Below are 11,265 nucleotides of genomic sequence, written 5' to 3' on the forward strand. Positions count from 1 at the left end.
ACTTGAGAAACAGTAAGAGCTAGACTTTGCAGGCATGCATTCTTACAAACATTTTCAATAAAAAAGGAATGCTCTTGTACAACTGAAAATTTCCATATGTTAGAATGTGTTGAGTTTGCACTAACTCCAGAAGACCTAAGACAGGGTGGACAGACAGCCTTCTGACCTCGGCCAGAAACCCAGCATGACCTTTCAGATGTGGTGAACTACGATTCAGCAGTCTCATTCCCACAGCTTTCCTCACTTGAACACCAGAAGAGTAATTCTTCTCCAGGCTAAATAAAGTAGTAAGAGAAGAACTGGGCTGGTTGGAGGGTGGGGAAGACTCAACCCTGAGTAAAGATGGGATGAAGGCTCCTGTTGACAACTGGTTCAGTCCTCAAGCTTGAGTTTTAGCTTTTTTGCAGGCTGGCAGTGTTGTCTCTTCCTCCTCAACCTTGCGAGGCTTCTTCACTGTGTACACTACCCCACAGGCACTCTTCCGAGTTTCTGGAATATACAAGCAGAAGCTGTAGTACCTAAAATAAAATGACACTAATGCATTTAATGCATACCCATGGCAGGTCTCCATGCCCCAAAGCACAGTTCAACATGTTTAACAGCCAGCCAGTCCTCACACACAGAAGGTAAGCAACCTGCATGGGCAGGAGCTGGGGATATCCTGCATTACGGAGTGGGGAAACTAAAGGGGGAAATATGATGGCAGGTGTAGAATTACAGTGAACATAAGAGAAAACTGAGATCTGCAGGGGCTGAGGGGCTACAGACACACAAAACCATAGGAAACCAGGCTTAATCAGTTCAATAGTCACAGAAGGGCACATTCTCGAAGCACTGTCAAAAAGCGTTTCTGAGCAAAACAGACTGTTTTTAAGAAAAATATTAAAAATGCATTAACATATCCCAGGATTCTTAAACAGAATATGCTGGCACGGCTATATTGGCAGAGGCTCCCCTGTACGTACCAAATAAGTGGCTTTATAGTATTCAATAATATTTTATTTACAGAAGCCTCAGTATTACCATAAAATACTACTGTGTGATGTTATCAAACTCCTCACATGTTTGCCAAACAACCTAGAGAGCCCATTCCAATTTCAGAACTACTGGTGGGAGGCTTCTCTGCAAAACTTGAGGTAGAAGAGATTCCCTACAAATACTCTGTTAGCAAAGAGGCTCTGCAAGAACCTTGCCAAAAATATATCAACTTATTCTGGGCTAGCATTCTTTGGGGGACAGGGAAATGACACCTGCTATTTAATTTCGCAGATAAGATAGATGGCCTTGAGAAATTCCACATAAACTTCACAACATGCTGTCTCTATGTTGACAAGCAGCAGGCTAGAGGATGACTCGATTCACAGAAATCTCCCCTCCAAGAGATCAAAGCTACCTGCCATGAATTACAGCAGGTTCAAGTCCCATCTCTGCTGAAACAAGAGATGCAAAACAAATCTTACTGTGCGTTTGAAACTGAGAGCAACTTGAGTTGTTGGAAAGGTGACTGAAACAACAAACCTTGGCAGAGCCAGAAATTAAGAGCTAGATGCAGCTACTCAGTCCCAAAGTTAAACTGCCATCAGAATGAACAACAAAAACTAAGAATCTGCCATCAGAATAAACAAGAAACACTAAGAACCAATAAATAAGTATGTGAAAAGGAGCACAGAGATGGAGAAACCAGTGCTACAGTGGAAAGCAAGGGTCTAAATTGATTGCCGGAACACAAACTGTGGCACCTCTTTGGTACACTGAATCTGGAACACAAAATACAACTAGAAACCTTTTGATTTCCAGTGCAGGGGGCCACAAACTAAATGCACACTTTCTTAATATTAAAAAAGAGGAACTAGAAAACAAGAGAACTATTGTAAGCTTTCTCTGTTGAGAGCATAAGGAATCAGGTTTTGTTTCATCAAAACATTTCAAGCCATTGTACATTACATTAAACATTTTTTTCTAAGCAGCAAGCACTCAGAGTATTTGATTTTGATTTGTTTGAAATGGTCCACACTGAAGAGTGAGTCAGAAATAGCCCACATAATGAAGCATTAGAAAGGGACATGGCAAAGGTTGCTTCTGCACTCATGCTGCAAGAGGGTAAATGCAAAACACATGCATCCTGATTTTCTTGAAGTCAATGATGTAGTTTCTGCTGGTGTCACCGAGATCAGCATTCAACCTTTTCTGAAACAAGGAATAGTTTCACTACGCAGCACAACAGGCAGATCCATGTTTTGGCTACACAGTTTATGACTCTTTAATGTGGTTAAGCGAGTACTCCAGTACAGACAGCACCATCAATTCCACCACTGATTTGCTAACATGGCAGCAAGAGAAAATAAAACACCCTTGCTGCACAAGCTCCTCTTTATGCATTCAGCAAGGGAGCTAAAACCCCAAGCTGACTTGCTCTCTAAAGTCTTAGACCTTTTGAAAACAGGCACTAACACAAACTTAGTTTAACAAATGCAAGTGTAACTCAGATGAGCTTGCACGTGCTTCTCACTTACCTCCATGGAGCATGGTAGCTCTGCAGTTGGTAGACACAGCTGCCTTGGCTTCACTTTCCGATAGGCCAAACAGCAAACCTCTGTCACCTTTGCTCAGGATCAAAATGCACAGAAAGGAAGAAACAGAATAGGGAAGTTTGTCTGCATGATAGGTTTGCTTACTCTACAAATAACTGGGAATTAGCAGAGCTGTAACTTAAAGTGACATTTTGCATAAGGTTACCCAGAGGCAGGGAACTGAGGCACCCAATTCTCCTGACTGCAGTTCCCCAGCAGCCCTCCTGGAAAGCTCCTGGCAATGTTGCCTTTTTCCAGACAAGAAGCTGTATTTTCGAAAATAAAAGTCTGTCAACACTGGAACATTTTTACATGCATAATCAAGTAAAAAAATGACCCCACTGAAAACTTCAGTTTTGGGGAAAGGGCACTGTCTGATACAAAAGCATTATGCTGAGAAGTTCCCAGCCACCTTGAGCAGGGATGACACGAGATTAGATATGTTAATTTGGGTTGAGCCTGACTGCTCTTTTTAAAAGGGAAGGAAATGTTGCACATAAAATCCTTCCAGGCCACACACCCTCCCACACAGTTCTCATTACTCAGTGCATGCTCCTCCCTTTGAGGGACAGTTCAGATACGTGTTTGGGAGCAGGGAGGGAGGAGTAAAAAAATGCATCTGAATTCCTAAAAGAAAGGGAGAAAAGACATTCTCCTTGGTTTCTAGAACACAACCACTTACTTAACAGCATGTATGTAACTAAGGACTGGAAAATTCAGAACACAAGTAACTCAGGAACATTTTCATTCTTAATATAAATATAATTTTATAGCTTTTTCTAGCAAAGATGTGGCACTTCGGAAATCATAAGTAATAATTTCTGATTTGGTTCACAATGTCCATAGATTTCTAAGGTATCAATGCATATCACAACAAAACATACCTGTAGCTGAACACAGACATTACTATTTACAGTGACTGCTCCTGCCACCCCATGACCAAGAGCTGTTCCTCCTTCCACACCCACTCAAGAGCCCTGATTCATTGAACTGATCACCAACAAGCACCACTGTGTAAAGTTCAAGGAGTGTAAAGAATGGAAGTATTTCAAAGCCACTTTGAAGTTTCACATGTTACTATTAACTGATGTCTTTGACTTAGAAAAAGGATACAGATTAGCCACGTCGTAAGGACCCCGTAGTTCTAAAGGCTAAAACAAAATAAAGGAGGTTAGGTATGTGCAAGCACTCTCTTGCAGGCTGACAGAGCATGAGCAGGCAGGACAGTGCTATCAGGAAGGCAAGATTAAATGCTACATAATAGCAAGCTGCTAAAGATGCACTAGGAAATCAAGCAAATACTATTATTTTGGAAAACAAAGTCCCCATTTGCAATCAAACTGTCATGGAAAATACCACAGCAGCAAAAAAACCCCCAAACCCCACAATATAATTCTTTGGTAAAACACATCGATTAAAAAATCCACAAGATGGCAATCATATTTAAAATGAAAATTTTTATATTCTTAATATATAATTAAAGCTGTATTTTCAGCCACAGATAAATCCTCAAATTGTTCTGACTTCAACAAAAATCTAGGACTTACCCTTTCAGCTGCACTAGATATAACAATGTTCTGGAAAACAAAAGAGAACAAATGTTCATCTGTCAGACAACATCAAGAAATGAAAAAAATCAACAAGCAGCAAAGACTTCACAAACATTAGCCAAGTTCAGGCTCAGAGCCAAATTAACCATCAGAGTATGTGATGCCCTCAGATGAAGTGAACTCTAGCAGGGTGTGGATCTTCATCTGGGCACATGAATAAACACAGGTTATCTCCCTGTCCCCCACAGAGAGAGGGGCAGAGGGAGAAGCAGTTACAAATCTCTCACAGACAGATGTGAGTGGAATAAGCACTACACCTTTAGAGGGATAGGCTGAGCAGTGATGGCATTAAGCAAGCACCTATCAGCCTGTATCTCTCATAGTGGACTTTAAAGAAACCTTAAGGGTAAATCTTATAGCAGCCTTCCAGTACCTGAAGGGGTCTCCAGGAAAGCTGGGGAGGGACTCTTTATAAGGGCAGTTAATGACAGAACAAGGGGAAATGGGTTTAAACTGGAAGAGGGTAGGTTTAGATCAGATATTAGGAAGAAATTCTTTACTATGAGGGTGGTCAGATACTGGAACAGGTTGCCCAAGGAAGCTGTGGCTGCTCCTCCCTGGAAGTGTTTAAGGCCAGGCTGGATGAGGCTTTGAGCAACCTGGTCTAGTGGAAGGTGTCCCTGCTGATGGCAGGGGGGTTGGAACTAGATGATCTTTAAGGTCCCTTCCAACCCAAACCATTCCAAGGAGCAATGGGTGTAAGCTGGAACACAGGAGGTTCCACTTAAACTTGAGAAAAAACTACTTTACAGTGAGGGTGACAGAGCACTGGAACAGGCTGCCCAGGGAGGTTGTGGAGTCTCCTTCTCTGGAGACATTCAAGACCCGCCTGGACGCCTTCCTGTGTAATTTTGTTTAGGTTCCTGCTCCGGCAGGGGGATTGGACTAGATGATCTTTCGAGGCTACTTCCAATCCCTGACATTCTGTGATTCTATGATTTCATAAAGAAGAAATGCAGAGTTACAAACACTGTTATGAAGTGTCTCCTTTATTTACACTAGCTGAAAGAGGTCCCACACAAATGACAACTCTGCCTGAGCTGTAGTGGAAATGGACTTAGGACCCCCAGAAGCAGCTTACAGATACTGCCTTCAGACAGTTGTGCTCACAAATTTTCAGCCTGCTCTCTGTGTTGCAGTGCAACTCAATCCTAATCCCAGCATTCATGTTGGCCTTAATTATTAACTCACACTGGTTGTGGAAGCCTGTCTGCAGCCAGGCAGTGCCTGCCAATGCATGCCATACACTCACTTCCCTCAACACTGGCACCCCCGTGAAAATCACCAGGCAGAGAGGCACCCTCCTCCTTTCTCTCTCAGAGGGTTTCTACAGAACAGGTACATGATTGCTTGGGGGCTGGCAGACACAACAGCTCAGCTGCCAGCGCTCTTCTGATGTTAAACCTCCAAGAATGCTCACCCAGGGGAAGACTGTTTTGCACAGGTAAAAACTGCAGCAGCAGCAAAAAAATCCTTGCACCTTTTATTATACTGAATAAAAGGCTTTGGGAATTCCTGTTTGAGTGGGTGAGAATGAGAATTGTACTGAGGCAGCAAAAGACTTCCCTCTCCGACGTCAGTGCCACCAACACATCACACCACCTCCGGTTATGAGGTGGGGCTTTTGATCCCTTCCCCGCACTTCTTTGCTCATCCTGCCACCTCCCCAGCACAAAGAGCAGGGCAGATGCTGGAAGAAAATGCTATGTGTGCAGCTAGAACTCAACCCATAAAAGCCATTTGCATGGAAATGACTGCATGTTCATACTGTGCCTAAGGTTTCCTCTTGTGCTGAGGAATGGATGGCACAAATAACTGCCTTAGCATAAGGAAAGCCAGAAACAGAAGCAATATATACATCAAAGTGACTTAACAGCACACATCATGATGGAGCCCAGGCCATTTTTTTCTGTGCAGTTCACCTTTAAAATGACTGCACTGTGAATCCCAAGGGTGCTTTCGAGCTTCAGTGGTGCTGACTGCAAGAGTTTGCTGGGAAAATTCAAGTGTCTTGCTCTGAGCTGTAACAACCAATGCCTGTCTCCCAGGCTTGGAGAAGCTCCCAGAGCAGCTGTGTGAGCCACCTTGAACCAGTGTAGGATCATGGTTCACTGCTGTGCACTGGAGATGCACTTCCCTTGCTTCAAAGGCAACTGGATTCCAGTTAGGGGATGGGTAAGATGGGAGTAGACAAGAGCAGACAAGAAAAGCACAGTTAGCGAGTGAAGGAGAGGCAGGCAAAGGCAAATCCAAGGGAAGAAGGGAAGGGGAGGGAAGAACTCAACGGCAAAACATTATCTCCTCAGGTAAAGAGACAGCAGCTGTTCAGTACACTGCTCCAGGCACAGTATCCACACTCAGATACTAAAACACAGGAGGCGAGGGACTGTATGCACACCTTCTGTCTGGCAAGGCAGGCGAGTCCCTCTCTCATTCCCTACCCATTTTAACTTGTTTAAAGGACTCCGCTCAACACCAGCTCTGAGGACACCAGTAAATTTCTGGAAGTTTCTCTGTCCTACCACAACAGAGGAAGAATAAAAGAATCCAAAAGCTGCTACAAGTTCAGCAATTATAGGTTATAGAAGGTGAGAGCTGTGTGCCAGGTGCCAATGCAAGCAGCCTACAGACCAGCCACCCCACGTCTTGTTAAAAAAAAAAAAGGCTTTTACATAACTGACAGAGACAAACTGACAGTGAGGGCTAGTAACCATCTCTGCTGGACCACCAGGCACTGAGCCTGGAGGAAAAAATAAAGACAAGCTAGCAGTCTTCTCTGAGTGCCTAACAACAACTTGTCATGCCCAGCTCCAGCTGATTTCCCTTCCAGGCACAGATGATGCACTACATTGACAGATGTAGAAAGAAAGGGCACTGTGCACACACTGAGCACCCAAACGTCTCGCTCCGTTTGTGATGCCAGCTCAACTGGTGCTCTTCAAATCAACAACCGCAGGAGAAGTACATCTTTAACTGCACAGAGGAAAAAGGAGTGCTAGCAAACAAGAATCCCAAAGGAAAGCAGTTTTGTGTACATGCATCACATCTCCAAGTCAGTGTTTTGTGGGATTAACTCCCAGAGTTGGGCTTCTCCGGAAGAGCCGTGCGAATACTCACCACTTTCTGTAGCAGTGTCCTGGTTTCACTAGGATAGAGTTAATTTTCTTCTGTTCGACCCACTCTGCTGTTCTATAAAATAGGCTGTCCTGCCTGAGGGGAACTGAGGTAACAATGGATCTGCTTTTAATTGGCCTTCCAAACTGTATATCCCACTTCAGACTAGATCTGCAACGTAATGCCAATTTTGGCTTCTCTGGACTAGCTCAGTGTGGCAAAGGCCATTTCCAATAAAGGCGGTGGGAGCTACAATCTCTTTTAACTTGGGTATGTATTCTGATATGTTTCCCTGTTAAAAAAAAACATGGCCTGAGAGGACCCAGCATGACAGGCAGCTTAGCCTGGTAGCCTGGGAGGAGGTAAGGTATGAAAGCAATGGATTACAGGCGTCTCAACGGCAAGTGCTACTTCTTCCTTGGGTTTCAGTAGCGGGGAAGAATGCAGTTGATCTGACTGCAGCAAAGCCCTGGCTGATAGCCAGCTAGCTGTTGGGTCTGTTTTGTACACTGGGAATTTATTAACCATTTAACAAAACAAGATTTCTACTTTTTTATTATTTTCTATCCCCAATATTCAAGGTATACTATCAAAAAAGAGCTTTTGGTCAATCAGAAATATGAAATGGGGGGATTTTAAAGAGATTTCGGCATGGATTTCATTCTTAGCGCAAACATTAGATCTCCATCATTTTACAGGGTTTTTTCCCCCTTTTGTTTTAGGTATTGCATACAATAATAACAGATAGGTTGTTCTGAAAAAAGCATCTAACAGTTTGATAACTTAAGAAGAAAGCATGCAGTGGTACATGGCTGGAAGTATCTGGAGCTACAGTAATTGTGTCCTTGTATTAGTAGGCAAAGATTCAGTCACAGCTTCAGAAACCCCAGCATCAAACTCATTTAAAATGGCTCAGCCTGTACAGCTCCAGAAGAATTTGAACTGAATTAATTAGTTTGCTTTCACTTTGAGAGCTTACCTTTCCTTTGCAGATCTGCATCAGGCTGATCGCATTTGAAATTGTGTATCTTCTCATTGTGGAGTCTTTGATGGCAGGCGTGTAAAGAAGTTCAAAGTAAATGCCTCGATCTATTGCCTTCACATAAAAGAGTGATCACAAATCAAAAGGAGAGAAGCATAACAATCTAACAACTGCTGTCTATTATTGATGCAGCTTACTCTCAGTTTAACTGTGTTACAGATGAAAAAATTTAGGCAGAATTGTTCCAGCAAGAACACAGCATAGCATGGGGGTGGGCGAGGGAAAAGTTTCACTGTACACCAGATACGTGTACTTGAATCTTGGGATGACAGATAAACAAGGTTTAACATGCAAAGAAATACTAGCCACTTATTAGTTGTGACTGGATTTCCACAGAGATGAGGAGGCAGGTGACCACTGCTTCCTATAGTACCCACATCTTGCAGATGAGGAATTTGTCCTTGCATAAAAGCAGCAATGAGGACCCTTCTCTCCTGTCTCACAGCTTACTCTGGTATTTGTGACAATGTTAAGTAACAGCGAGTCACAGGAGAGGTTCCAAGTAGTAATACTCAGTATATTTTCAGGTGCTTTAAAATCCCTTGCTGTCTGTCAAAGTACCTTACCAAAAGCCTAGCATTCTTGTTTTTGCAAACACACAGAGAAAGGTTAAGCAACTTGCTCTAGGACACAGTGAGTAAGTGATAAAGATATAACTCAAAGCTAGGACTTCCTTGTTCCCTGGTCTAGACTACATTTGCCTGAAATGTGAATTTATGCTTTATACTCATATTATTAAAAAAGGTTAAATATTAATAGTGTAAGAAAGCCCAGTAACTGAATACAGATGGAATTAATCCAGCTTCCATGCATGCGTGACCTCTGAACGCAAGCATAACAGAAGCTACGTACACATCAAACGTTTCACACAGGGCTGGTCCGACATCCGCAAACAAGAAGAGAAGCCAGAATTTATCAAAACCAAAGCAGGTGATGGCAATACCCAAGCAGATTTTTAACTTCATCCCCACCACGTCAGCTGTCTGCCAATCTGTCTGTCTGGCATCACAACCAAAACTGACGGCCCGACAATGCACAAAACCAGTCTGACAGACAGACTGCCTTGAAGCTGGAAGTGTGGAAGCTGAGAAGCAGCTTGTAAGGAAAATGTCCCCAAACACAGTGCTCCAAGAGCCACCCAGCTTCTCACTTGGGTCAGCTGCTGGAGTTTTAGGCAGCTTTCAAACAACATTTCATACAAAATTGTTATTCCAAATGGAATGTTGAAATTGCCAGTCTGTTGTAAATTCCAAAGTATTACTTTTGTTCTGTTTCAGGATTAATTCTAGTTAATTTTAGATTTTTTTCTAGGTCAAACTTTCTGTAGAACAGGAAGTAGGATTTCTAGCCAATTCCAAATTTAATTTTTTAAGCATTAAGGACTACATCAGCCAAGAATGCCCACGTGGAATGAATGTTGACATATACTCAGAGGAAAAAGCTAGTTCACCTAAGAGCATGTTTAGATTAAGCTTCTGGCAAACCAACAGTAGGCAGAATTGTATTAACAAAATACTTGATCCATGCTGATAGCCATTTTGTGTCCCACAGCAGATATTTAGCAATTTTACATTTGGTTCATTTGTCAAGACATTCCTTTGTCTAAGTATGGATTCAATACAGTTGCTCTCCAAATAACCGGCACGACATTCTTCCAAATTAACAGTGTCATTCACATTCTCTTGTCTTTTAATCACAGGGCTGTTTATCTATTCTGACACAGCTGTACTACTTCTGGTTTGGGAGGCAGCTTAGTCAGCAATCACACCACATCTCACTGCTTCGCACAGCGGGGCCTTAAGGCTCTGTTTCCATTCCTTGGGAACACCACTTCTGCCTTCTTAAGTGGCGAGAGGAAGGAGAAAGAAAAGAACATACATCATGGAAGAAAATAAAAGAATCACTTGGATGGGAATGGTGAGAAGGAAATGGTAGGGAGTTCAACTCAGACTGACATTAAATACAGCATTTAACAGCAAGAAAACAATTTAGATGTAAATTTACCATATTCACAGGGGGCCTTCGGAAGTAGAATGGCAGCTTTTCTGTCACATTTATGCACACCAGATCCACATCCAGAGTTGTGCAAGCAATCTACAGCAAAGAAATAGGAACATATTATTAGATAAGCCAAAAAAATGTGTAAGCAACTTCAGGTGCATTGATATTCTCCTTCATTTCTTAATGCAAGAAATGTCTCTCCAGGGTGAGTTCAGTTTTAAAATGAAGAGGTACTATGCCTTGCAGGTATTCCAATAAAACAGCAGGGCTACAGGTACACAGTTTGAGCATTTTGGGCTTAACACCCAAGCCTTCCCTCACTTACAGAACTACTTTTCCAATAAAACAGTGACCAACCCAAAGGAAACACTTACCGCTTTGTTCTTATCTGACATAGGACATGCAGAAAAAACACTGGCTTTTAGCAGGAGAATTCACAGCTAATGAAGCACAACCCCTCTTTAGAAAGGGAACAGCCCAGGAACTGACCCTTACACCATCACTCTCTAATTCCAGTGTAGTGACAGTTTGTTTAACAAATTAAGTATTTTCACCAGAAGCAGTCAAAAGACTGAAAGAGAATCAGAATGTTAGATGGTGGCTGGTGGTGCCCCATGCCCAGTACTGGAAGCCAGTCCACAGGGCCTCACTCTCCTGGCTGAGTGGGGAACGTGCAGCCCTTCTCTAAAAACATCTCAAGATGACACTGGAGGTCATAGTTTAAAGCTTAGCTTTGAACTTACACCACAATTTACAGACTGTATTAAAAGAGGGAAAGAATGAACAAAGGTTGGAGAATCTCCACACTGACATACAGAGAAAATTAAGTGCACATAAAAGGGAGCCTTTGATTTACATATAACTTCATGTACACAAGACATGCAGGAATTATATATGTCTAACCTGTAAAGCTGACTATGCAGGGCCA

At 42.6% G+C, this 11,265-nt stretch overlaps 1 protein-coding gene across 1 annotated transcript; it reads right to left on the minus strand.

The window, feature by feature from the left end:
* Window positions 1-66: 66 nt before the first annotated feature.
* On the minus strand, window positions 67-10,732 carry RPP30 (ribonuclease P/MRP subunit p30). Its single transcript, XM_029087267.1, has 7 exons — window positions 10,712-10,732; window positions 10,341-10,430; window positions 8,274-8,390; window positions 4,118-4,147; window positions 3,684-3,721; window positions 2,514-2,593; window positions 67-489 (listed from the first exon to the last, which is right to left on the minus strand). The coding sequence occupies exons 1-7, from the start codon at window positions 10,730-10,732 to the stop codon at window positions 380-382; spliced, it is 486 nt and encodes a 161-aa protein (XP_028943100.1). The 3' UTR covers window positions 67-379.
* Window positions 10,733-11,265: the final 533 nt, after the last annotated feature.

This window comes from Antrostomus carolinensis, unplaced genomic scaffold (assembly GCF_000700745.2).
Source record: "Antrostomus carolinensis isolate BGI_N321 unplaced genomic scaffold, ASM70074v2 scaffold4421, whole genome shotgun sequence".
In the NCBI taxonomy this organism is placed as follows: Eukaryota; Metazoa; Chordata; class Aves; order Caprimulgiformes; family Caprimulgidae; genus Antrostomus; species Antrostomus carolinensis.